General features: G+C 38.0%; 1 protein-coding gene across 1 annotated transcript in view; it reads right to left on the bottom strand.

The window, feature by feature from the left end:
• Positions 1 to 27,825, bottom strand: part of LOC126092753 (WD repeat-containing protein on Y chromosome-like) — a 411,016-nt gene that overhangs the window by 86,920 nt on the left and 296,271 nt on the right. Inside the window, exon 12 of the mRNA XM_049908479.1 lies at positions 16,251 to 16,491. Coding sequence (XP_049764436.1) covers positions 16,251 to 16,491 — 241 coding nt within the window. The remainder of the gene's footprint in view (positions 1 to 16,250; positions 16,492 to 27,825) is intronic.

The raw sequence follows: 27,825 nt of genomic DNA on the forward strand, positions 1-27,825 counted from the left end.
TCTTCTACTATCCTAGGGTATACAGTGTGCAACATGTAAGACATAAGATACACAGTTAAGTGATATCCATTTTTCTTATTAAGAATCAACATGAAGTAGTTTATCACAGTGTACCAGTAAAATGTAACAGAGTAAGGAAGATATTTTGTGGTAAGAGGTGGTAAGATTTTATGCTGATTTTGTAAGCCATTGCTATGAAATGTAAGACAAGAGAATATACATGATGATTAGCCCAAAGAGGCATCCCACTTTGTCTATTTATTGATCTGAAACTTATAGTGACTTGATATGATATTTGTATACCTTATTTCTATAATTTCATGTTTATGTATTAATTACATATAATATGGTATTGGACATATACATTACATGTGCCTTGTTGATTGGAATGAGAACATATGTGATGATTAGCCCAAAGAGGCATTCCACTTTATTAATCTGAAACTTATAGTGATTTGATATGATATTTGTGTACCTTAGTTATATATTTTCTTGCTTGTGTATTAATTACGCTGTCTAGCAGAATACTATTGTTTATTCTTCATCAATCAGTCAATAGGGAGTGTTGTAGTTAATTTTTTGGGACTGTTGAAGCTGTGGCAAGTCTGTTCTGTAGGGAATACTGAACACACTTCTTGCTCTGGTACCACAGTGAAGCACCGGAATAGTGGGGGCCCTGGGTAGGGGGGTATCCTGTCTTTGGTCTCTGTCATCTTTTCTTCTTCTGCTCAACACTCTGAATCTTCAGTTTCATTTCTTACTTCTCACCAGAGTACCAAGCTATCCTTCCCTCTGTTCACATGCATATGTTTCTATTGCTGAGACCCTTCTCATTTGCCGTGTCCGTTTTTGTCTTAGTGACTAAAGCCTATTGTATAGGAGGATCCAGGAAACAAGTCAGCATTTCCATGTTATTAAATAACTATAGTTTCAAAGATGTCATATATGTAGATAACGTTTGATATAACTGATATATTATTCACTTATGTTTCATTTTGTTGTGTGTTGGAACCCAAAATGGTTAAGGTACCAAATTTCAAAAAATTTCTTGTATCATAAAGTGTAGTACCATATTATAAAAATGTTGAAACAGTCTGTGTACTGTGACTTAATCAATATTTGTACATGTAGTCCAAGTGGACTCTGTGGAGAATTGTATTTTAGTCAGCTGCAGATGTCAATGTATTTCAGTGTTGTAAGCATGTCATACAATTATGAGGTGACAAAATAAAAGGTCTAAAACTTAATGTTTGTAATTATTAATCATGGTGTAACAACCATTTGCAGTTGACACCATTAGCCTGGGGCAGCAGCAGATTTAAAGAAAATGGATGAGTACACCCAGCAAAATTATAATCTTTGTTAAATAATAATAATTTCACAAATTACACTGCAAATATTGTGGAAATTGGAAGTGATATTGATGTGCCATTTTCACAGAATAGATTGATAGTGATAGGCTTGTATTGTTAGCCAATAAAAAGATTGTAATAGCTCTTAGAAGGTGTATTTTTTCTGAAAACATGTACTTTTTTAAATGTAACAATGCCTGTTGACATTAACAAACTAAAAGTATCCATGGAAAATTGTCTGTTAGGATACTGCGATAATTTTTGCATGTTCTGAATATGAGAAATGGGCCTATGAGCTGATGGTTCACTAGCCACACAACACATTCATATACCATGGATGCTGATGTTCCACCTCATGAAGCGGATAGGGATTGTCAACAGACCTATAGTGCATTACCTGGCTATGATTGGTAAATGTGGCTTCATCACTAAATAAGATATGGTACATGATACATCTGGAGTAGCCTGTCTCAGTGCCCATGTGCAGAAGTTAACACAATTTTCACAATCATTTCCAAGCAGCTCTTGATGGAGAGAGATGTTATAGGGGTGGAACCTATGTTGATGGAGAATGCACAGGACACTTGTCTACCTTATGTCACTTCCTCTTATGAATATGCAGGAGCTAATATGTAGATCAACTGAAACAGAAGAAAGAAAATTATTTCCACCTCCTTTGTCATCACTTGTTTACTTTTGTTATGGTGTCTAGGTATTACACTACAACTCCCACATAACTGGTTGGAGAGGCTGATAAATAATTATCATGATGGTTGATGCCTATTTGGATACCATGCCACATACACTGTATGAGAACAAACTGCATTCTTCCTACACTTTTCATACACTATGAGTGTGTCAGATTTTTCTGAATTATTAAATACCATTGTCCGCTAACAACCTACAGCTTGGACTTCACACACTAATTGACTTGCAAGTTGCAGTGCACTCAAGGAATATGCAAACACACTATAAGCAAATGTATCAACATTGCATATAGCAACAATGCAGGTTGAATGGCACAAACAAGTGTCAGTATGGAAAATTTCAAAATACTGTATCCCAAAATTGACTCACATTAGAATCCTGTAACAAACACCACTAACATTCTAATTTATCCTATTCTTAGTTTTTTAGTGTCAGTAGGCAATGTCCCAGCTTAAAAATTGTATATTTGTGCAAAAAATACACTTTGTGAGTATTATTGCTATCTGTTTTTGGCTCATTGTAGGTGCCCCTGACTACCAATCCATTATGTGAAAACCTCACATCAATAGCACTTTCCATTTCCACAATATCTGTGGTGTATGTTTTGGTGATTTTCACTCTGTGTAGTATCAACTTAATTAATAATAATATCCATTAAAGATACACTATGTGATAAAAAGCATCTGGACATCTCCAAAAACATACATTTTTCATATTAGGTATATTGTGCTGCCACCTACTGCCAGGTACTCCATATCAGTGACCTCAGTAGTCTTTAGACATCATGAAGAAAAGAATATGGTTCTCCATGGAACTCACAGACTTTGAACATGGTCAAGTGATTGGGTGTCACTTGTGTCATATGTCTGTATGCAAGATTTCCACACTCCTAAACTTCCCTAGGTCCACTGTTTCCGATAGTGAAACGGAAACATGAAGGGACACATACAGCACAAAAGTCTACTGGTCGACCTCGTCTGTTGACTGAAAGAGACTGCTGACAGTTGGAGAGGGCCATAACATGTAATACAGACATCTATCCAGACTTTCACACAGGAATTCCAAACTGTATCAGAATCCACTGCAAGTACTTTGACAGTTAGGTGAGACGTGAGAAAACTTGGATTTCATGGTTGAGCCGCTGCTCATAAGCCACACATCATGCTGGTAAATGCTAAATGACACCTTGCATCATGCAAGGATTGTAAACATTGGATGTCAAAACAGTGGAAAAACAATGTGTGGAGTAACAAATCATGGTACATAATGTGGTGATCCGATGGCAGGGTGTGGGTATGGCGAATGCCCAGTGAACATCATCTGTCAGCATGTATAGTGTCAACTGTAAAATTCAGAGGTGGTGGTTTCTCATGGACAGGGCTTGAACCCCTTGTTGTTCGGCATGGGACTATCACAGTGCAGGCCTGCATTGATGTTTTAAGCACCTTCTTGCTTTCCACTGTTGAAGAGCAATTCGAGGATGGCGATTGCATCTTTCAACACAATTCAGCACCTGTTTATAATGCGCAGCCTGTAGCAGTGTGGTTACATGACAATAACATCCCTGTAATGGACTGGCCTGCACAGAGCCTTGACCTGAATCCTATAGAACACGTTTGGGATGTTTTGGATCACTGACTTTGTGCCAGGCTTGACTGACTGACATCAATACCTCTACTCAGTGCAGCATTCCATGAAGAATGGGCTGCCATTCCCCAAGAAACTTTCCAGCACCTTATTGACCATATGCCTGCAATAATAGAAGCTGTCATCAAGGCTAAGGGTGGGTGAACACCATATTGAATTCCAGCTTTACAGTTGGAGTGCGCCACAAACTTGTAAGTCAATTTCAGCCAGGTTTCTCGATACTTTTGATCACATAGTGTACCTTCAAAGTATTACCCCTCTTAACCTATCACAAGCAATTATATAACATCCATTTATAAAAATTATCAAAATTTAAGAGAATTAAATAAAATTCAAATATAATTTATAATCCCTATTGTTTACAACTGGGTTTTTTTCTCTGAACCCTCCCCTCACCTTGAATTCTGACATTATTTCTAATTACTCAGTTATAATTTATCATGTAAGGTTGCAAGTCTTGTGTTAATTTTTTTTTTATTCAACTTCCTTAGCTGATCAGTGAGTATTGTTGTTTTGTGGGTCAGCATTCTTTTAATAGCAAATGATGCTTCTTTAACGGATAAAACTTACTTATCAATTTCCAACTCTTAAAACTACAATACTGGTTCTTCACTAAAACTAGTGCCCTAGGTCCCCTACCTTATAGTATGTTGGAGTCCCAGTGTCCCATCTCTCTTTTTTTCCTTTTATCTCCTTCTTTAATTAATATGTCCTTATATTATTCATTGTTACACTCTTTGATGGTTCATTTATCTTGGGCCATTCTTTACATTTCAATATAAATAACCATTTTAACTCATCCTCCCACTACTTCTATTGCATACACTTTTTTGACTGATGAGGGCATTTTGCTTAATAATTTTTTGAAGTTTCTGCTCACAATGCTGGGTTACACAGAAAGGGCAACATAACCTATTTTGTTCACACATCATTTTCCAACAAGATTTGCTTGCAGGTGATATCTGAGAGACAGCAATCCCTTCAGTCATTCAAGTGACTGAAGTATTTGCTGTCTCAAATATCTATGGATACCAACCATTGAATGCTGGCCCCTATTTTGACTGGACCGAACGTGGGAATCTTCCTACACATTGGCCAGGGGGATGAAGATGGCATAATATATCACTGAAACTGGTTGATCAATAAAATAACAATTTGGAAATTTAGACAGCTGAAAGGTGTTTTGATTTCACATCCCAAATGGTATACTGTCAGTGGCATAACATCTGACAGAGACTCAATTATTGATGAAATGTCAAGGGCAACTTTTACAGAATACTGTGATTTTAGGAGTGAAGAAAGTAATGAAGAGGTTGAAATGTGTCACCCCTGTTACAACCAATCAAAATGCATTACAATAGTTCCACAAATGAGATTCAAGATTTTTTAGGTACTAAAAAAACAGACAGCATGGAAATGAAAAGTATAGCTATGTTTTTCCTCAAAAACAGTAAATTGTTTCTTTGCAAAAGATAAGACAAGTTCTACACCCCTCAAACAAAAATATAAGTTTCATTTTCAGGTATGATTTGCATTGTGATGATGTGGAAGGTGTCATTTTACATTCACATTGCAAATTAATTTGTAAATATGGTTCCATGCTGTACATATGTAAGTTTTTTATTTATTTTATTTTTATTTTATTTTATTTATTTTTGTATTTTTTAACATACAATGGGAGTTAGTAATTCTTACTCACCATCTTTTACACATTAAATAATAGAAATTCTTCAACAGAATAGGAATTATCAAAGACAACTTTTGTCAGTTTGTTTTCAAATTTTACTTTGATATCAGTGTAACATGTTATATCACTGGGTAAGAAATCGAAAATTTTAGTTTTAGCATTGTGCATCTCTTTTTGTGCTGGTCAGTATTAATGTGTAGTAATGAATGTCAGTTTTCCTTCTGGTACTGTAATTATGTACATCATTGTTCCCTTTGAACTGCAATGAATTTTTACAACAAGCATTGTGAAGGAATAAAATACTTTGAAGATGTAATCATAATATCCAACTCTTTAAACAGATGTCTATAAGACAATCATGAATAAATACCACATATTCTTACAGCATGTTTTTGAGCAACAAGGACTTTCTTTCTGAAAGACGAATTACCCCAGAACATTATTCCATATTACATTATTGAATGAAAATATGTCAACCTACTGGCTTGTCTCTCCCCAAGATTTGCAGTGATCCTAAGTGCAAATGTAGATGAACTAAGTTGTTCCAGGAATCCCAGGTTGTGCTTTTTCCAGTTTAAATTCTCATCAATATGAAAAAATTTTGAAGTTTCCACCCTATTTACTACATCGTCGTCATATGTTTGTCATTAGTACCCCTATACATGCAGAACTGAATATGTTGTGTATTTTTAAGTTGAGGGTGGGACCCTTCAAAGAAAACCAGTCAATGAGACTTTTGTTTACCATTTCTTCTATTTCTGTATGTATGCTTGGAGTGATTACAATACTAATGCCATTTGCAAAAATAACTAATTCTGTTTGTTGTATATTAGACAGAAGACTGTTTTTGTATATGAGGACTAATACTGGAACACCATCCATGATTTCCCGTCAGTCACAACAACATCCCCAGACTACATGAGTTAAATTACTAACAACAATTTACTGCATTCTTTTGGTTATATATGACATAACCCATTGGTTGGTTATACCACAATCCCTTAAAATTTCCATTTATGTAGCAGAATACTGTGATTCTCACAGTCAAATGTCTTAGATATGATGCAGAAAATACCAACCAGTGCATTTTATGATTTAATTCTTGTAAAATTCAGTAAGTAAGCATGTAAATGGTATTCTCAGTAAACCAACACTTCTGGAATCCTAGTTGTGGTTTGCTGAAGATATTATTGTGGGCCAGTTGAGATACTATTCTGGAGTATATCAGCTTCTTAAAAATTTTGGAGAATGATGTCAGGAGAGAAACAGGTCAGTAGTTATTGACGTCTCTACTATCACCTTTCTTAAAGAGAGATTTGACAATGTGACATATTTCAGTCTTCCTGGAAAAATGTCTTGAGTTAGTGATGTATTACATGTTTTAGATAACCCAAGAATTATTGTATGGGAACAAATATTTACTACTCTACTAGAAATACCATCAAAATCTGGTGAGTTTTATTTTTGAGGGAACATATAACAGTCTTAATTTCAGAAAGAGAGATTGGTGATACATTCATATGGTTGAATTTTATGAGAATTGCTCTTGTAACGTACTGCTGTGATTTTTCCCTTCACATACTTTCCACTATATTTAAGACATGCTTGTTAAGTAAATTTACTATCCATAATTCATCATTTATAGTCCTTCAATTCAGTTCAGTAGTGGTGTTTTCCTCTACTGTGGGTGGCTGTCCTGTCTCTTGTCTCACTACACTCAATATAGCCTTAAAATTGGTGTCAGAATCACTAGTTTCTGACATTATGTGTATGTACCTTGATTTTTAAATACTTTTAATAGAATTTTGAGTGGTTTTTGTTGTGTACAAATACTGCAAGATCTCTACTGTTTCTTGCCAACAGATACATTTGCCTTTTCCTTTCAGAAGATTTTTTAAGCTTTCTTCTGATGAATGGTTTTTTGTATGGCTATTTAAAGTCCTTTCAGAAAGATGTTTTCAAATAACTATCAGAATTTACCACAGAACAAATTAAAATTTATTTCAGCATTTTTCATTAGAAAGTTCATACCAGGCCATCTCTTGTAAATTATTCTTAAAATCATCTGCCCTGGGTCACTAATTACTCTAAATAATTTACACTAAAGAGTATCCATAGTGTAAGACACTATCTTGTGTATTCCAACTGACAGTGCATCATGATAAGAGAAAGCATTTGTTACTGAGCAATCAGTTATTTTCTTGCTTTGAACTTCACCAAAGCAAACATTATCAATTAGATTCCTCAAGTCTTTATAAATTTTTCCATCATAGCAGTCTAAAGTATCATAAATGGGACCTTGTTCCAAGCATTCTCACTGTGAACCAATAGGATACTAATTTCATTTCAAAAAATGAAAATTTTCCACCTATTAGACTAATCAGTACATAAATTTTTCACAGTGGTTGCGTGGTTTGAGGCACCATTTCATGGACTGCACTGCCCCTTCTGCTGAAAATTCGTATCCTCCCTTGGGCATAGGTTGTGTGCTGCTCTTAGCAAAAGTTACTTTAAGTTAGTTTAAGTAGTGTGTAAGTCGAGGGACCGATAACCTCAGCAGTTTGATCCCTTATGAATTCACACACATTTAAACGTTTTTGAACATAAACTTTTAATTAATATGCAGTGAGACTATACTTGAAAATATCCAGCATATGTGCACATACTACCTAATGAAGACAGTCGTCATGATAGCAGATGATAACATGAAAGATTTGCAGATTAGTTGGAGAATGAATGTGGTTTAGGAAAAATGAAAACTTTGGAAAAATTTCCACTTTAACTTGGGGCCCTGTGATAAGAAGTCACATGGTATACAAAACAGTGTACACCACTCTGAGGGCTCAGGTGCTATGGTCAACATAAATCATCACTATTTTCAACAACACAAAATACCCTCTCCCTTAAAATCCAAATCCTTTCGTCTTTCCCACTCCTTCCCTCTTTCCTGACGAGGCAACCGCTGGTTGCGAAAGCAAGAATTTTGTGTGTATGTTTGTGTGTCTATCGACGTGCCAGCGCTTTCGTTTGGTAAGTCAAATCATCTTTGTTTATATATATATATATATATATATATATATATATATATATATATATATATATATATATATATATATATATATATATGAACAAAGATGATGTGACTTACCAAATGAAAGTGCTGGCAGGTTGACAGACACACAAACGAACACAAAACATACACACAAAATTCAAGCTTTCGCAACAAACTGTTGCCTCATCAGGAAAGAGGGAAGGAGAGGGAAAGACGAAAGGATGTGGGTTTTAAGGGAGAGGGTAAGGACTCATTCCAGTCCCGGGAGCGGAAAGACTTACCTTAGGGGGAAAAAGGGACGGGTATACACTCGCACACATACGCATATCCATCCACACATATACAGACACAAGCAGATATATTTAAAGACTCCTCAGCACAATAAGCCACCTTTCTTGATGTTGACTCCCACCTCAATGTTGGCTACATCAGTACCTCTATCCATGTAAAACCTATCAACTTACCAGTACTTCCACTTCAACAGCTGCCACCAATTCCATACCAAGAATTCTCTTCCACATTTCCCAGCCACCCATGTCCATTGCATCTGTAGTGCCAAGCAGTCTCTCTCCAAATATACCAAGTGTCTCACTGAGGTCTTCACAGATTGAAATTAGCCTCCCAAGCTTGTATAGAAACAGTTCTCACATGCCTCATCTATACAGTCACCCACCATCTCCCAAAGGTCCACCATCCAGCTGCAAAGGAGCATTCCACTCTTGACTCAGTACCACCCAGGACTGGAGCAACTGGCTCACATCCTCTGCCAGAGTTTTATCTACCTCTTATCATGAGAATTATCCTCCCCACTATACTTCCCACCCCTCCCACAGTAGTATTCCACTGACCATCAAATCTATGCAAAACCCTTGTCCATTCCTGCTAACAAACTGTCTGCTCACATCAGTGGCCACTGCCAAACTGTGGCCAAGGGACAGCTATACCTAATTCATCCTGCTCACAACACCTTGACACGAAACTCATATTCGCCTTACAGACCTAGATGCAAGACCTGTCCCCTACATTCTCCCATCACTACCTACTCCAGTCCAGTTATCCGCATCACCTACCCCATTAAAAGCAGGGCTACCTGTGAATACAGTAATGTTGTCTATAAGATAAGCTGCAAATAATGTGCTGCATTCTCTGTGGACATGACAACAACAAGCTGGCTGTCTGCATGAATTGCCACAGACAGTCTGTGACCAAGAGAAATGTGGACCACTCAGTTGCTGAGCACATTGCCCAAAACAATGTTCTTCACTTGAATGACTACTTCATGACCTGTGCCACCTGGATCCTTCCTGCCAACACTATCTTTTCTGAATTACACCAGTGGGAACTCTCTCTGCAATATACCTCACATTCCTGTAAATCCCTTGGCCTCACCCTCAGTTTGTCACTGTCCTTCACCCACCTGTACCCTTTCCTGCTCCCACTCCAGCACTACACAGCCTTCTATCCCACCAACAACCCCACAGTCTTTTCATTTCTCTCCTTTTCTGCTCCCTTCCCCCTACCCTTCCCTGCCCCCTGTCAAATCTCCTGATTTCACCTAGCTGCCCTACCTTCTCCCTACCATACCGCTGAATCCTCCCACAAGTATCACTTTGCTGTCTCCCCCCCCCCCCCCCCAACCTGCTATGCCTACCTCCACCACCCAGGCTGCTTCTCCTGATATGTGCAGTTGCTCACAGTCCAATCTCTGTGACCTGAGCCAGTGCTCATTTGTGTGTGAATTTTGCTTGTGTGAACAGGTGTTTGTGTTGTCTACTTTACAAGGAGGACTTTCAGCCCAAATATTACTTGTTTACCAGTTTTTTTGTTGCACTTGTCTGCAGTTCAACATCTCGTTGGTTTGAGGAAGGAGACCAGACAGCGTGGTCATCGGTCTCATCGTATTAGGGAAGGATTGGGAAGGAAGTTGGCCGTGCCCTTTCAGAGGAACCATCCCGGCATTTGCCTGGAGTGATTTAGGGAAATCACGGAAAACCTAAATCAGGATGGCCAGACGCGGGATTGAACCGTCGTCCTCCCGAATGTGAGTCCAGTGTCTAACCACTGCGCCACCCCGCTCGGTAGTTCAACATCTCCATTATGTGGTGAGTAGAAATCTATTGTTTTCTATTGTCACGATGAGTAACTATTTTTATATTTTTGCAGTTGCCATTGTCATAATATTCAATGAGAACAAGATCGTTCAAATTAATCTAAAGGTGACAACATCTTCAGCAGGAATGAATAACAGATTGTAAGTAAATTATTTCATAAAAATGTGTTTTTACATAAATTTTGTAGAATAACCCCCATTAACAATTGATATACAAACATGTGAGCTAAGATTTCATCAAAAACACATCACCACTCTAATTACTTACTACAGAATTGACTAAAATCCCAAATAATGTTGTTCTAATTCCTACTGAATAGTATATTACATTGGTTTACATGATGATCATATGTTTCCTCATATTATAAAATTCAGTTAAGATATTTCATTCTGATGGTCCAGTTCATCTATGCTATTATTAATATAAATTGAAAATCATGACACAATGGAAAATATGTGTCCAGGCAATGATGTTGCAGTATATCAGGATGTATACTGAAGAGATATATCATATACTTCAGTTGGTGAATCTCAGTCAGTTGCATTACACTGTAAACTTAACTTTCATGTCATTATTATTTATTTCATCCCCATTGATTGGCTGATTACATTTTAGCACATTTAATCCATTTCAAATATATCCCATGTTGTTGTGAAAGCCATAGTCCTGCACCATCTTTGTTGTTCCTGTGTTATTATGCTGTATAGCCCCTGTGAATTAAATATAGCCCGTGTGTATTAAATAATCAAAAGTGGATATAACAGTCAGAATGAAATTTATGGTTAAGCCTGGAGGCATGCCCAGTTTCAGTTTTCCATTATGTTCCAAGTGAAAGGATGTGGCTCTGAAATGTTTTATGCCTCTGCCTGTGATGCAGTATTGAATTAGTGCACAGGTAAACTGTGGGCTGTTGTCAATGTCAATCATTTGTGGCAAACCCTCTTTGCAAATAATGTTTGCAAAGATCCACAGAATGATTTTTATGTACTGAGACATGACAGAAAGACATGACTTGACATGTGCTGTTTTGACTTGTGACTGGACACAGCATGCACAAGTCATGACACATGGGAGCACAGCTCAGGAGGAGGTTACAACTGAAGCTGTCTGCTAGCCAGCAGATGACACTTCAGCTTCTCCAATTGGTGGAAATAAAACCCACAAAGTAAGCTGGCAAATAGGGTAATTGGAAATTTGTGGTAAGGTCTTATGGGACCAAACTGGCAAACAGGGTAATTGGAAATTTGTGGTAAGGTCTTATGGGACCAAACTGATGAGGTCTTTGGCCCCTAAGCCTACACACTACTTAACCTAACTAAAACTAACTTACACTGTGGTCAACACACACACATTCATGCCTGAGGAAGGACTCGAATCTCCAATGGGAGAAGCCACATGGACCGTGACAAGGCACCTCAGACCGTGTGGCTACCCTGCGTGGTGCTATCACGGTAGGAGGTAGCCTGGAGAGTTGCTGGCAGTGGGTCTTTCCTGGCTGTGTGGCAGTTGCTGGACACTAGTAGTGTGAGGTGGCACCATGGCACTGAGTCAAAGGAAGAAAATTCATTTTGCAGCCACAAAACAAATAAAAATCAAAACTAATGAAATTACAAAACAGGCAAGACACCAAGTGAAACATAAAAATGAGATGAGAAAGTGTGTCTAAACGTGCACTTGTTAAGCAGAATAATACTTAAAATGTTAAAGAAATAAGGTTTGAAAATATCCACTGACTTAAGAAAATATTAACATCTAAATGCCATAGTTAAGTGGGAAAGTTCTGGTAGAATGCAAATAATTTATGAGTAAAAGAGACTACTTACTGAGTTGCCAATAATAAAGTTGAACAACTGGTGGCAAAACATGCAGCTGAACTTAATATGCTCAATTCAAGTTGTATCAAGGAAAAAGATAGTGCTTAAACATTATTCAATATAAATATCAGAAGTATTAAACTTTGAGCTGTTTCAGCAAAGAAAATAATATTTGTAACCAGACATGGATAAATTTTGGCACAGAACAAGTTAAAGTGTCAGTTTTATTGTAATACTGACAAAGTCATGAGTGACAAATGTAGTGCCATATTTGAAAAATGTCAGTGGCTATATAATTCTTAGATTGTTATTATAATAGAAACTGGCTTCAAAAAGGAGATATGACAAATCACTACTCACACTAATGATGCTGCTCTCATTCACGGGATGAGTTGGTTGATGTTCACAAGCAGCTCAGAATCACCCTGACTGCTATCAAATGATTGGCAGCTGCTGTGAATCAGTGTGCTGGAAGAGCTTCTGAGAGTTGCATACCTGTAATACTGATACCAGAGGTACCTCAGGTACTGTCTTCTCCTGTGTATTCTGTATCTTCTGCAGAAAGTATAGGATTGTTCATTACTCATCCACCTGCAAGTGGTGCATCAATGCTAAATCTAGGTGTCCTGTACAGAGTGGATGAGGACCAGGCAGGACTCAGGGATTTGTACCAATCCCTTAACCAACAAGTTTCTTGGAGCTGCCTTTCACTGAAACTGATAATGAGCCAGGGGGCTCACTTCACTGGTTTTGGGGAAGGATTTTCTGGCTGGTGACAGGTGGAAACAAAGATAAAATGCTGTGGGTTGATTAATCATTAGCATGTCAAGCATCCTCCTTAGGGAAATGGCAGCAAGAGACAGGAAAAGGCACCAGGTGCACTCAGTGTGTATGCCTGGAGGGCCTCATTCAAAATGTTGAAGACGCTGTTCCATCAGTCATTGAAGGAACAGTGTGCAACCAACTGAAAATTGATGTGTGCTGGTTTGATAGGTGACAGGCCACACCATGCACAAGTCCTGACACAAATCCCCCTAACCAACAAGTTTGAGGTACTGTCTTTCACTGAAACTGAAACTGAGCCAGTGGGACTCACTTCACCTGTTTTAGGAGAGGCTCTTTTGTCTGGTGTCATGTGGAGGCAAACACAAAATGCTAGGCATCAATTAATCGTCAGCAGTTCAAATGTATGGAAAATGATCATATCCCATAGGGAAATGGCAGCAAGAGACAGGAAAAGACAACAGGTGCACTCAGTGTGTATGCCTGGGGTGGCCTCATTAAACATGTTGAAAAGGCTATTCCATCAGTCATTGAAGAAACAGTTTGCAACCACTGCAGATTGTACTGCACATTGGAACAAATGTTGCCTGTTGTCTGGGTTCCAAGGTCATAGTTAGGTCATTCCAGCACTTGACAGAGGAGGCTGAGAAGACCAGCCTTGTGCATGGAGGTTTAACGAAGCCCATAATTTGCAGCATTTTCCCACAATTGATCATGTATGTCTGATTGTGAGTCAAGTGGAAGGACTGAGCCAGAATCTTCCAAAGTTCTGTGAAAGATAGGCTGTGAGTTCCTGGACTTGTGTCAGCTGGTTGAGAACTCTCAAGGCTTCCTAAATGGGTGATGTGTGCATTACATGTCAGAGGCTGCTACTGTGTGGGGAGTGTACAAATGGCTTTTTTAGATTAGGCAGCTTTCCATCCAGTATAGATAAAGGAAGTTGTAGGAAACATGGAGGCAACAGTATAAGATCAAAAGAAATCCCTCCTACATGTGAGAGTATTACAATCCCAATTGTTAACTGCTGAAACATTCACAACAAAGTGCCAGAGTTTGAAGTACTACTGAAAAGCAGTGAAGCTGATATAATACTAGGTATGGAAAGCAGCTCATCACCTGAAATTGGTAGCAGTGAGATTTTTTGTGAAAATTTAACTTTATATCAGAGAGATAGGTAAATGGGAAATGGATGTCATGTATTTATTGCAGTAGACAAGAAACTCAAACCCACTGAGATAGAGCTGAAGCTGCACGTGAGACTGTTTGGGCAAGACTCAGTATCAAGGTGGGTTATAAAATGGTAATTGGATCCATCTGCAGCCAGCCAGCGTCATATCCTGTTCTGATCAAAAACTTCAGAGAAAACATCAGTTCACTTGCATGGAAGTTCCCCAGTCATACTGTAATCTTTTGTGCAGACTTTAATCATCCAACTATTAGTAGGGAAAATTACAGGTTTGTAAGTGGTGGGCATGATAGGACATCCTGTGAAACATTACTAAATGCTTTCTCTGAAAACTACTCTAAACAGATAGTTAGGAACCCAACTCATGATGAAAATATATTAGATCTAATGGTAACAAGCAGACCTGGCTTCTTTGCAGATGTCAACACTGAAACTGGTGTCAATGACCACAACCCAGTTGAGGCAACAGTGATTACCAAAGCATGAAGGACCATTAGGAAAAGCTGAAGGATATATTTCTTCAGTAAACTAGATAAAAAAATCAGTAATCGCATACTTCAGTGAGGAACTTGAATCTTTCAGACAGGGCAGGGACATGTAGAGGAACTATAACTCAAGTTTAAAAGAATAGTTCACCATGCACTGGACAGACATGTACCCAGTAACACATCTCATAATGGGTGGGACCATCAGTGGTGTACAGTACTGTAAAGAAACATCTAAAGAAACACAGATCACTGCATAATAGATGTAAAACAAAGCATACAGCTATAGACAGAGAGATGCTGAATGAAACACATTTGGCTGTCAAGAGAGCAATTGTGTGAAGCCTTCAATGACTACCACTGCAGAATATTGTCAAATCATATTTCACAAAACCCAAACAAATTCTGGTTGCATGTAAAGCCTGTTAGTGGCACCAGAATTAGTGTACAGTCACTAGCAACTGAGATAGGAACTGAAACTGACAGTAGCAAAGCAAAAGCTAAAATGCTCGACTCCATTTTTGAATGTTCCTTTACAAAGTAAAACCCAGAAAAACTGCCCCAGTTTAATCATTGTATCACTGAAAAGATGAATGAAATAAGTATAAGTTATCAGTGGTATTGAGAAACAGCTGAAAGTGTTAAAATTGAACAAAGTTCCAGGGCCCAGTGGAATCTCTACTAGATTTTTGCACCTGAGTTAACGCCTCTTCTAACTAGAATCTGTTGTAGATCTCTCTAATAAAAAACCATGCCCAATTCTTGGGTAAAAGCATGGACCACAGCCATCTATAAGAAGGGTAGAAGAAGTGATCTACAAAACTACTATCCAGTATCCAAGAAATTGGTTTGTTGTAGAATTTTAGAACATATTCTGAGCTCAAACATAAAGAGGTATCTTGAACAGAATGACATCAATGCCAACCAGCATGGATTTTGAAAACATTAATCATGTGAAATGCAGTTTGAACTTTTTTCACATAAAATACTGAAAGCTTCGGATCAAGACAGTGAATGAAACAGAAAGAAACCCTAACAACTGGTACAATGAGATGTACCCTCTGCCATGCAGCTCATGGTGGTTTGCAGAGCATAGATGTAGATGTATTTGTAGAAAGATGAGAATATGAGTGATGAAGTGAATTGTTCAGATATACTTATGAACTCCGTTGTTATTTCACAAAGCTGAAACAACTGCTCACTATTGTCTTTAATTTGCCAATATAATTGCCCTGGAATGGCTGCCTCAAAATATTTTAACTTTAAAGCATAATACCTAACTACTGAATTCATAATAATCTGTTCAGTGCTGCTTGTTCATGTAATAGCGAACTTCTTTGTTCTACAGGTGCATTTCATTAAAAAAATTTCTTTTACTTCATCAGTTTAGTGATGACTATTAAACATACTAAGAAAATGTGATACCTAATTAAAAGCTCACATCCAGAAAGGTATTCCAGATGGTTGATGCCCCGCAGGTGTCCTCGGTATGATGACAGGAGGAGAGGCATTGGCTGATTATACAGTATGCGTTTTGCACGCCCCTCAATACGATCCTTCAGGAGAAATGGAAACTGTAGTCTGAGTTTGGGTAGGCATATATCCACATCATGTGGAAAGCCATAATTCTCCATCAACCAAACTTTTATGTAGCCCAGTGATGATCCTGGTAAAGGATAATAGTCAGTTACTTGGATTGTAATATAAATCACATATCTTATTCAAACAGTAACAAACTACTGTTATCAATCCTATTTTTCTGGAAGGACAAAGGTGTGATTACAAATGCAACTCAAGATTTTCATTCATGAAATTCATTGGTGAACAATAGTAACACATATGTATTTGACTAATTGGTGCAAAGAGATGTAAGTCAAATTCTTACACAAATGTCTTTTATCATATTCTTTAAAAGTCTTTTGATAACATGCAATACTTTTTAATGTTATAGTTTTTGGCATTTTCCCAACAAAATTGTTTTTCTTTTACTATGGTGCAAGACTAAAGACATACATATAAAATTTGATGCACAAATGTGTTTATGTCTGACATCTCCTCCTAAACCACTGGACTGATGTCAACCAACATAGTACATATATCCCTTACCATCAAGCAACAATTCCTCCTGAGATAAGAACCAACTGCCTGTCATAGTTCAGAAAATATATCATGTCATATACAATAAGATGCATGGGAAACTGCTCCACTATGCATAGCATTTAAATTTGTAATTTCTTCGTTCCTAATTCCATTCACAATATATTTTACAGACACAATAAACATATGTCACTGAAAGTACCAACACACACATATTATTGTAAAACACGTAGTTCGAGAGACATGATGTCACAAATATTCCATAACATAAATATTACTAGGAATTTAAATTCTACAGTCTATGTTTCTTCATTTGGAAACTGTACTTATACGTTTGTACATTACAAATATTTTTTTGACTATTTCATAATTTCAAAGTTGTTCTCAAAAAGAGCTGTCTTCAAAGATATATGGAAATGAATTTTTTTTAGTATTAGTACACTACAAACTCAGAAAGTTTTTGTTTCTAATTGAAAATTGGCTAAATGAATACACAGGCAGTGCCAGGTTTGTCAGCAAGTCACATAAAATGTTGTAAAATATGAAAATATGTATTATTGAAAATGCCAAAACATAACACATTATGTATAAAATTCAACAAATAGTATTAGAATTATAAGGATGGATGGGTTAAAGTATCTTAATGCTGACTATCTTGATCTTCAGTATTCAATTTCCTTATCCATTGCTTGCTCCCAAACTTTTGACTCATTACTATTCATCACCCATTCAATATTTTCTGGAATATCAGAACTAAATAGGTTTGCATAAATAAAATTACTCCTGACATAAAGATCAAATGTATCAGACACTATGTCCTCTAGCTGACCTTCTCAACTCACATTCTTGTTCTTGTTTCCAATTGCCTGAACTCCCTGATAACCTTTTCTTTCATGTGCTCATTTACTTATTCATTATCTATGCTTTTGCACTCAGAACACTAAAGTGTTCACACTGTGAATCAGATTCCTTTAGATAAAATCAAATAATGGAAAATTCAGGATAAAAAAATGTCAGTATTATGAAAAGGATAGATCACTACTCACCATGTACCAGTAGTGGAGATGTTGAGGTGCAGGTAGGTTTGACAAAAGTCTGCTAAACAAGTAAATTTTTGGTTAAAATGCTCTGTTCTGTAATTTCCATAATACTTTAAATGTTTGCCATTAAGTTTCTTTTCAAACAATACATCATAAGGAGTTATTCTTTGAATAGTATTAGCTAAATTTCTGTTGTAAGGCACGCAACTGCACAAACTAGTTAAGGCCAAAATCTATTTACTTTTGCTTCAGCTACCAGGCATCTTGATGTATCAATAACTGACCTGATGCATATTTCAGTTGTACCATTTAATTTATGTACATAGTGAAGGCATGCATTTAAAATGATTCATTTCTATCTTATAAAGTGATAAGTATCTGAATTTAAATATTCCTTTCCATTGCCACATCTCAATTTCTTAATAGTTTTACCAGTTAAATTTTCAGTTTCAATAAATATTTCACAAAACAATCATAAACTTGCCTTTTAGATTTGATAGTGTAGACTCTACCAGCTTCGCTACACTTATCGATAAAAGTAACATAATATCTTTCCCCTCATAAACCATAAGTTGAGTGAGGCCCATTCACATCATTGTGAATAGTCTCTAATGTTTCATTACTTTTGCTTCAGTTCTTTTAAAATGATAAATTGTACACTTTACATTTCATAAATACTTATTCTAAAATTGTTGCTAATTCCTCTGTAACTGCAGTGTAGTCACATTATTATAAGGGGTGTTCAAAAAGAAACGAGCCAGATGCATGATTACAGAAACCAGTACCTGTATGTTAGAAGTATTGATCCTGGATGTTGAGACACTTGTCCCACTGTGACACAAGGCTGTCCCATAAAATTCCCAGGGCTGCGATGTTAACCAGTTCCACACGTATAGCTGGATGTTGTCGACCGAGGTGAATCATTTGTACCTGAGAGCCTTTTTAAGGGGACCAAAAATGGCATAATCACAGGAAGAGAGGTCCAGGCTGTATGGAGGGTGGCCAAGAACCTCCCATTTGAATTTCTTCAGGAGGGTCATGACTGTGTTGGCTATATGAGGCCTTGCATTGTTGTGGAGCAGAATGACCCCACGGGTGAGATTGCCTGGTCTTTTTGATTTGATTGCTTGGCAAAGGATGGTCAAGGTTTTTGAGTAATGCTGGCCATTCACTGTTCTCCTGTGCTGCAGGAAGTGAATCAGGAGGGGGCCATCTTGGTCAAAGAAGAACATCAGTACATATCCTGCACTCATGTGGATGGCCTTGGCTTTTTTTTGGTGGTGGTGACCCTGGATACTTCCACTGGACACTTTATTTTGATTCTGGTTTGAAGTGATGACACCATGACTCATCTCCAGCCACAACTTGTGCCAGGAATGCATTCTCCTCCTGTGCATAGACTCTTGCAAGGGACATACAGTATCACCGTACACTTACGACATTCGTCGATGAATGTCCGTTCCTCCTACTTCTTCTACTGTCAGAAAACAAATAACACCTCTTTGCTCTTCTGTTGATGCCTCTATGACACTGTTTGCAATGTGACTGGTAGCCTTGGGTGATTGATGCACGCTGCTGCTAGCTCTGTATAGTCACGTGATGTGCACGTGTGCCCTCTAGCGACGGGCTGTGAACTTCCATGCTCTCATTGGAAGCACACCTCATTACACACAACACAATATTACTCTCCTGCCACTGATTTGCACATTCCAGACTCCAGCTCATTTCTTTTTGAATGCCCCTTATAAAATTTACTTGTCATAATCTATGATGCCATTTTCTCTTTTAAGATATTGCATTACAGCCACAATTTATGCTTTTATATTAATTTAACATACCTAATCAAATTTCTATCCATGCCTTTGATGTAAAATACATTATTACATTTTTCATTTCAATTGGAATCACATCTTCACAAAGTTATAAACTTATAAAATAACTTACCATGTGTGTCCTATTTTTGTAGTTTGTAAAGCTTTACTCTCTGCAATTTTTAGATTCACAGGGTCTTTTAAAGATATGCAGTCATAAAAATATTTTTCATTATCGTTGACATGATCTATGCAACCACAGTCTAAAATAACCCATTAATCTGTACACTGTTGCCTGACTCAAACTTACTACACGCCAATGTAGGTTAGGCCTATACCTTCATAACCAAATTGCTGAAGCTGTTTCCATTTTGCTGATATCCTCTGTGTCCTGAATGATGGCCATCTCTTGAACCTTATTATGTACATCGATCACAGACCAGATTTTGTTGCTCCTGCTCTACTGCTCACTTGGCCCTTGTTGTTAACTGCCATGAGTACCTCCTTAAAGATGTCTGTGTCCATGAATTTCTGCTTGTACCTTACTGGCAACAATTCCTCTTGAAATATCCTGGTTTGTCACTTCCATCACAAATTGCTCCTGATACCTCATACTGGTATTTTATGCAGCCTGAAATGCATTGGTGTTTGCACCTTCACTTCCATGCTTGTCTGTTAAATACATCAACTGAATTTTACTTTTAACATATTTGACTGTCTAATCTTCTTCTTACAAAACATTGATCAAGTCCTCAGTACAGCTCAAAGATTCTGGCAAGGTTCTCAACATGTAGTTTATTCTCTCCTTTTCCTCCACTCTCACACTTGCTAATTTTAACTTCTTCCCTTTTTTTTCCTCAAGAATACTGAAAAGTGTTGCCATGTCACTATAGTCTTTTAACCCCAGTTTGTCCAATGTGTTTCTTCACACAATTTACAGTGGTGTTGATACCTTGGACTATAATGTGTTGAACTTTTCCCTCATCTCAAATATTGTTATCACTCACAAATTCCTGTTGCCTCTTTAAAATTGCTTGACATATGTAATTCATTCTGGTCACATTTACTTCTTCCTGTGTATCCTCATTGTTCATGCTAGTTTTCACTTTTGAAGCCACTGTATGTAATTTCTTTATTTTCAGACACATTTCCATTCAAAATTTCCAGTTCCTGTAGTCTTCTCTATCAAATGCTGGTATCTTAATATCAGCCACATCCATTTTTACAAAGCACCGTTTGTGAGTAAGAGCATTCCTTTTGGTTTACAATCAATCCCCACTTTTCTGAATAACAGTCTTTTTACTTAACAACCACACTCTGCTACCACGTGAAGAACATTTATTAGTGAAAGTTTAAATACAATGTACATATCTTTTAACACAGTGAACACATGGATGGCAAGGAGCTGACTGACTATTGTACGAGGGCTATCCAAAAGTACATTACGTTTTGGAATTAAAAATAAATAAAGTATTGGAATTTTTTTTATTATATACAGATGAAAGCCACACTTAAATACTACTTTTCTACATAGTTGCTGTTTAAATTAAGGCACTTATCGTAGCGATGGACGAGCTTGGAAATTCCTTCGTCGTAAAATTCGGCTGCCTGCGCCTTCAACCACATGATTCCCTCTCCTTGAAGCTGTGCATCATCATCAAAATGCTACATAGCCAAGATGAGGTAACCACTTAAAAAATTCGAGAACTTCACGAGTGGCATTTGCCGTGTGGGCCCGGGCGTTGTCGTGAATCAGCAAGATCTTTGAGCCCAACTTTCCCCTGCGCTTGTTTAGTATTGATAGTTTATTGTAGTGCTTCTTTCCAGGAAATCTACAAAAATCACACCTTTTCTGTCCCAAAAGAGGTAACCACGTGGTTGAAGGTGCAGGTGGCCGAATTTTACGACGAAGGAATTTCCAAGCTCGTCCATCACTATGATAAGTGCCTTAATTTAAATGGCAACTATGTATAAAAGTAGTATTTAAGTGTGGCTTTCATCTGTATATAATAAAAAAAATTTCCAATACTTTATTTATTTTTAATTCCAAAACGTAATGTACTTTGTGGATAGCCCTCGTACATGTATATACACTCACTGCTGAGAGCGCTCTTGGCACTGTCAATACTGTTGATATAAATGTACAGGAGAATCCCAATATAACATGGTTGTTGCTGGACCTGCCTCACTCCCACATTGTAGCATGTGCACAGTATATTAAGAGTGAGTTCTGCTTTGATAAACTTTGCGTAGAGAGTTGGGAGGAACATGTAATCCAATTTTATGCATACTGTACCATATTGTATTTAAATTTAAAGAATATTAGAAATGAGCAGTTGCTGGTAATAATGAGCCTTAAATGCTTGTATGATGCCTTGATTCAGCAGATGAATTAATGCCGTTGGTGTTTTTTGACAAAAACAAAGGTTCCATCTTCTGATTGCAACACATCAGCAGGTGGATGAGCTGGACAGTGATCAAGGGTTGGTAGAGCTTCTTCTCTCAGCTTAAGTGGCTGTAGGTCCTGTCTCACTGACAGAGGAAACTCTTCTTTGAAGCAGTTGGTGAAAATGTCACATGTCATAAAAGCACGCTTTGAAAGCCTATAAGTGAATTGTAATGATGACATATTTATGTGCTGGAAACATCTCAGGCTTTTACTTCCACCTATACAAGGAGGTATCAGCTTATACCTGCCCAGTTTACTTGTGGCAAAGAGGAGGGTTATTCTGTCTTTATTCATTTTCAAACCCATCTTATGATTTTTTTGTATCAAGAATTCTAGTTGGAAGAAAGTGACATTTAATCACAATTATACACTCAACAACCTGTTACATTTTCAGCTACCATTATTTTTTGTAGAAACAGATTCAATGTTGGAAGACCTTGCTTCCCCTTCAATCATCAATTGGCAAATTCCATAGTGATATTTCCATTTTGAAAGCCATCCGTTGGAAGCTATACAGTCTTTCTTGCTATGTAAATCAAAGTGAAAGTTTTCATCTTGGGCTTTAATAATTGGCCCAGAAAGTGATACATCTTCAGTTCTCTTTATTAAAAGCCACCTATAAAGGCAGCTGTTTAGTTCATTGTCTTTTCCTTGTTTGGTACAATTCCACAAGACTTTCAACTCCATTTGCAAAACTTTTAAGTTTATTCTCTTCGTTCACACATCCCATGATTATTTCTTAGGTACACCACACTCACATGATACACTTGCTTTAGTTTCACGAATCTTCACACAGTCAAAAATTTTTAGTTTATCACACACAGAATATGCTTTCTGTTTCTGTGACATTGTAAAAAGCACCAAAAACCTGGACAATGAACTTGATAATTTATGATGCACATGATGGTTGTGCTCATTTTGATTATTGCCAATCACTGTTGAGCAGTCACTTTGTTGACTGCTTTACGATGTTTATGAGATGTTTGTCCAAAGCTTCTGTCCAGCAGCAATTCTTATATGTTGATAAGAAGAACCAAACGTTGAGTTTAATTATGTCCAGCTGTTTTAGTTATTGTTTACAGAGCTTGGACATTGCAGCAGTAAATTATACTGCAGAAAGGCTACATACAGACTGTAATAAGGTTTTTCTCAAGTTTATAAAATATACTAAGAGTGTAAAAATCATTCATAGCATGTTATATCCAAATCTGTGGTATATTAGTCACAGTGTATCTGGTGTCTACTGTACTACATTCCATCCCTGAATTCAGATAGTTAGATAATTTGTTCAAATGGTTCAAATGGCTCTGAGCACTGTGGGACTTAACATCTGAGGTCATCTGTCCCCTAGAACTTAGAACTACTTAAACCTAACTAACCTAAGGACATCACATACATCCATGCCCGAGGCAAGATTCGAACCTGTGACCGTAGCGGTCGCTCAGTTCCAGACTGAACCACCTAGAACCACTCGGCCACACCAGCTGGCAGATAATTTGTATAAAGATTTTTAATTTTCTTTTTAATTGACAGCGATCCTCAATTTATTGCTTAATGTTAGATGGGGGCTTGTTAAATATCTTCCCAAGAGACTGCAAAATTCTTTTCTGAACCCTAGACAAGGGGGCAAAAGTCGACATGAAAAGTATTTGTGTGTCTTTCTTTGATTGTATAAATCACAGTTGAGATGAAACTGATTTTTATGATGAGCAACAATATCCATTAAGGTGCAAATGTTTTAGGAAGTAGGCATAAGGACTCCACAATCCTTAAAAAGCCCTCTGCGGGGAGTGTGGTTATGTCCTTTATGTAATATTCTTTTGTTCACTTCTTCTGAAGAAAATACATTATTCACTTTAGGTTCACTGTGCCAGAAGATAACTCAAGAGAGCAATATACAATGTCATGCCACTGTCTTCCCACATTAGCACCCACAACCTGTGATCAGGCAAGGCAGAAGGCTGCCTACTGCACTTCCCTGCCAGAAGATGGAAAGGTTTTGAGTTGACATGACAAAAGCCTATGCTGTGGCTCTGAAGCAAGCACAGTTAGCACATTGGACAATTTCACCTACTACCAGGGCCACAACATTGTCAACTTGCCATGAGCCAAGGGCCATGCCACCTCAGTAATGATCTGGGTTACACCATTCTGTGGCTAGGCACTGCACTGCTACTGTGGTCTTCATCACCAGAAGTGACATACCCCCACAACTGAATCAGGCTGACTGGTTAGAAATACTGCCCGTAAAAGCTGTACAGTACTTGTCATAGATCACAGCCTACACTGAAAGTACTCCATTGGTGGGTCATCAGTCCTCAACTACAACTAGACACTGCCTCCACTAGCCATGGGTCTTTGAGATGCACCTAGTCCTGATGTCTCTGAACTGTTACTCTACAGCTGGAGGCCTACTACTGGCTGACATCAAATAGTTTACTAGCCTATGGTGATCTTTGTAGCAGAATATGGTGTTGACTCAATTCAGCTCACTGTGTGCAAGGTACACAGTTCTTCACATACTGTTCCTACTTATGTGTCACCACCAGTACTGATGGCTACATGTTGTCCCACGGTTCTTTGACCAAAACAGTGCACTAACACATGAACATGTGCCTGTCTTAATACTTCTTTCCACAGTACAGCTGGAATCACATCTGAGGTCTGAATTCTGTTTGCTTACATAACACTCTGTTGCATACAGAAAATTGTGGCTGGGTTAAGAATAGCTTACAGTCTTTGTCAGCTGCTAGTGCTAGCTGCTACTGCACACAATGTGACCCATTCTTCATGACACATAAACTTTTTGACTGAGGCTTAAAGTGTTAACCTATTTGATGGGTCTTTCAAACATAACAGCCATTTCAGTAATACACGGTTTTTATTACTTTAAATTTCCTACCATATAAATACTATCACAAGTACATTATGCCATATATATTATGCTCACATTTCCTTCTGTGTTGTAGAGTAATTTCTTTCACTTTTATTCAACAGCTGTGAGACATACACAACTGGATGCTCCACTCCATCCACTTCTTAACACACAGCTAAATGCATGATTACTTGTGTCAGATGACAATATAAATTCCTTATCATAATTTCGAAGAATCAACACCAGACCATTAATCAACAATTCTTTCAATTTACTAAAGACACCTTTACACTTCAGTGATCTATGAAACTTCACTTCTTTTTTCAATAGGTGATTGAGAGTTTGTGCTCTCTCTGAAAATTTAAGAACAAATTTTCTGCAGTAATTTGCTTGGTGGAAGAAAGACTGTAACTCCTCTGTACATGGTGTCCAGAAAATGTGTATGGCTTTTAACATTTTAGAGTCCAATCAGACTCTCTCCTGGCTAATTATACATCCTAAATATACTCTCTGTAGTGTGAAGTGGTATTTGTCTGTGCTGAGTCTGAGGTGTGGTGCACACAATTGCTTAAACATCTACCTCAGTCATATTATATGTTCTTCCATATCCTTCTCAAAGGCAAAACACTTCCATTAGTTGCAGCACAAGTTGTTCCATGCTATTCACAAAGCTAATCATGTCATCTAAATGTAAAATACATCACCTTGCCTTTAAACCTCACAAAACTACATCTAACAATTGCTGAAATGTGGCTGGTGCACTCTGTAATTGAGACGCCATGCATCAGTATTGGTGGTGCCTCGAAGGAATCATAAATCCATTTTGGGAGATCCTCTGGCTCTACTTCTATATGATGATAGCCACTCTACAGATCCATGATGGAAGAATACTGGCACTGCCATAAATTATCCAAAGTATCCATTATATTTAGGATCGGAGAAGCATCTACAATCATACAGCTGTTAAGATATCTGTAATTACAACAAAACTGAAGTGTTATTGTGCCATCCACACTCCTTTTGGAAGTGATCACTAATGGTGCTCCATACGAACTGGCACTTTCCTGAATGATACTGTCCATTAACTGTTGGTTAACGAACTCTTCCATCACTGTTTGCAGGTGACATGGTATTCTGTATGGTTTACAATACACTGGCAGTTCATTCCCAGTTTGGATGCTATACTGTGTCATTGGGGTTACTGGGACAGCTCCATGGGGATTAAACAGAGCTCCAAAATCTATTAACTACTATTCCATTGTTAACTTTTATGTTCCTTTCAAGGGTTTTACCTTTTCTCATAATGCAGCTAATAATGTCCAGATCATCATACTCTAGCATTCCAATTTGGTGATCACTAACCCTTCAGATGTTTTCAGTCTCAGAATTATCTGTTCTGATGGACACTTGCCCATTGTCCAAATCTTGTATGATTACCATATTCCTGTGTAAGAAACACCATGCCTTACATAACTCCTTATTATGCTCCAGTGGTTGAACCACATACACTATGTTTACCAGCAAATTGGCTCTTACACTCATCTATTGTACTTTTCTTGTACCTTGTGATACTTTAGCATGAGAATTAATGCTTAGTGGCCTTGCACACAGTCTAATTGGTCCCCCTCATGGCAAGGATGAACTTTGTGGCAGGATACCTTGACAGCAGTATTTTACGTTTGGAGCTACATCCCATTACATTCCATAATATGCTGGCCAAGGCCAATTTTAGCGCAATGTTCATGTAAGAAATCTAGCCTTATGATTGTGCAGTGACCATTCACTAGATGAGGTGAAACTTCCACACTGTTCTGACTACAAGAACATACAGATAATAACAGACACTACACTTTGTTCTGTCTAGAACACTTGTACAAGAAAACACCTGACATGGAGTGGCCACACTACTAGTCTGATAAACATAAGCAGTGTCAACATACAACCGAGAGCAAGGCTGGCTGAGCCTGATTCTAAAGCCATCAGCTGATAGGTAAAGTGCACTGTGGAGAGACTATGCACACATCCAAGAGTGTCAGCCTATGCTGGTGGTAGAATCTTCTGACTTCCTAAGTGCACCATTCAGCTGCATGCCCAGATCACAGGTGTGCACCACTATGCACCTTCCTCCATGGGGACAGAGCATCACTGATTCCCCAGGCAATGTGTGGGTGGTTCAGGTGTGGAGACAGCATTCATGTCCATGGAGGCCCCAGAGGCAAGGGATAAGAGCAACTCCCAGGCAGATAGGCAACACTCAGCGACTGCGGCACCAGTAGAGGCAGTGGGATAGCTGGGATGGGGCAGTAAGTGCTCACCTAGACTTGGAGTTGATTTTGATGTTGCCAAACCTCCCAGTCACCAGTCTTGAGAGTGTGGACATGGTGGCCATTCTGATGTATGACGACTAACAGTCATCAGCAGGGGTGCCAACCAAAACCACACACCCAGACTGCCATCTACAGTGGGATACTCAGTACAGTGTAACACAATGGTGGGTGAGATCCTGGGAGGTGGTGGAGCAGCATTCATATTGGCATCAATGGAGAAGCTGGGCAGGGCTGCAGGAACCATGAGGAGTTATCCTGTAGGCCATCAGAAAAAACTGTAATGTCTCCTCGGTGGGAAAGTCCTGCAGACATTTTTTTCATCTGGGTGTTAAAGGTGTGAACAATGTACTCAGTCTTCCTGTTACAGTGGGGGTGAAAGGGAGAGGAGCAAATATGCTGAA

The sequence above is a fragment of the Schistocerca cancellata genome, chromosome 7 (genome assembly GCF_023864275.1).
Source record: "Schistocerca cancellata isolate TAMUIC-IGC-003103 chromosome 7, iqSchCanc2.1, whole genome shotgun sequence".
Lineage (NCBI taxonomy): Eukaryota > Metazoa > Arthropoda > Insecta > Orthoptera > Acrididae > Schistocerca > Schistocerca cancellata.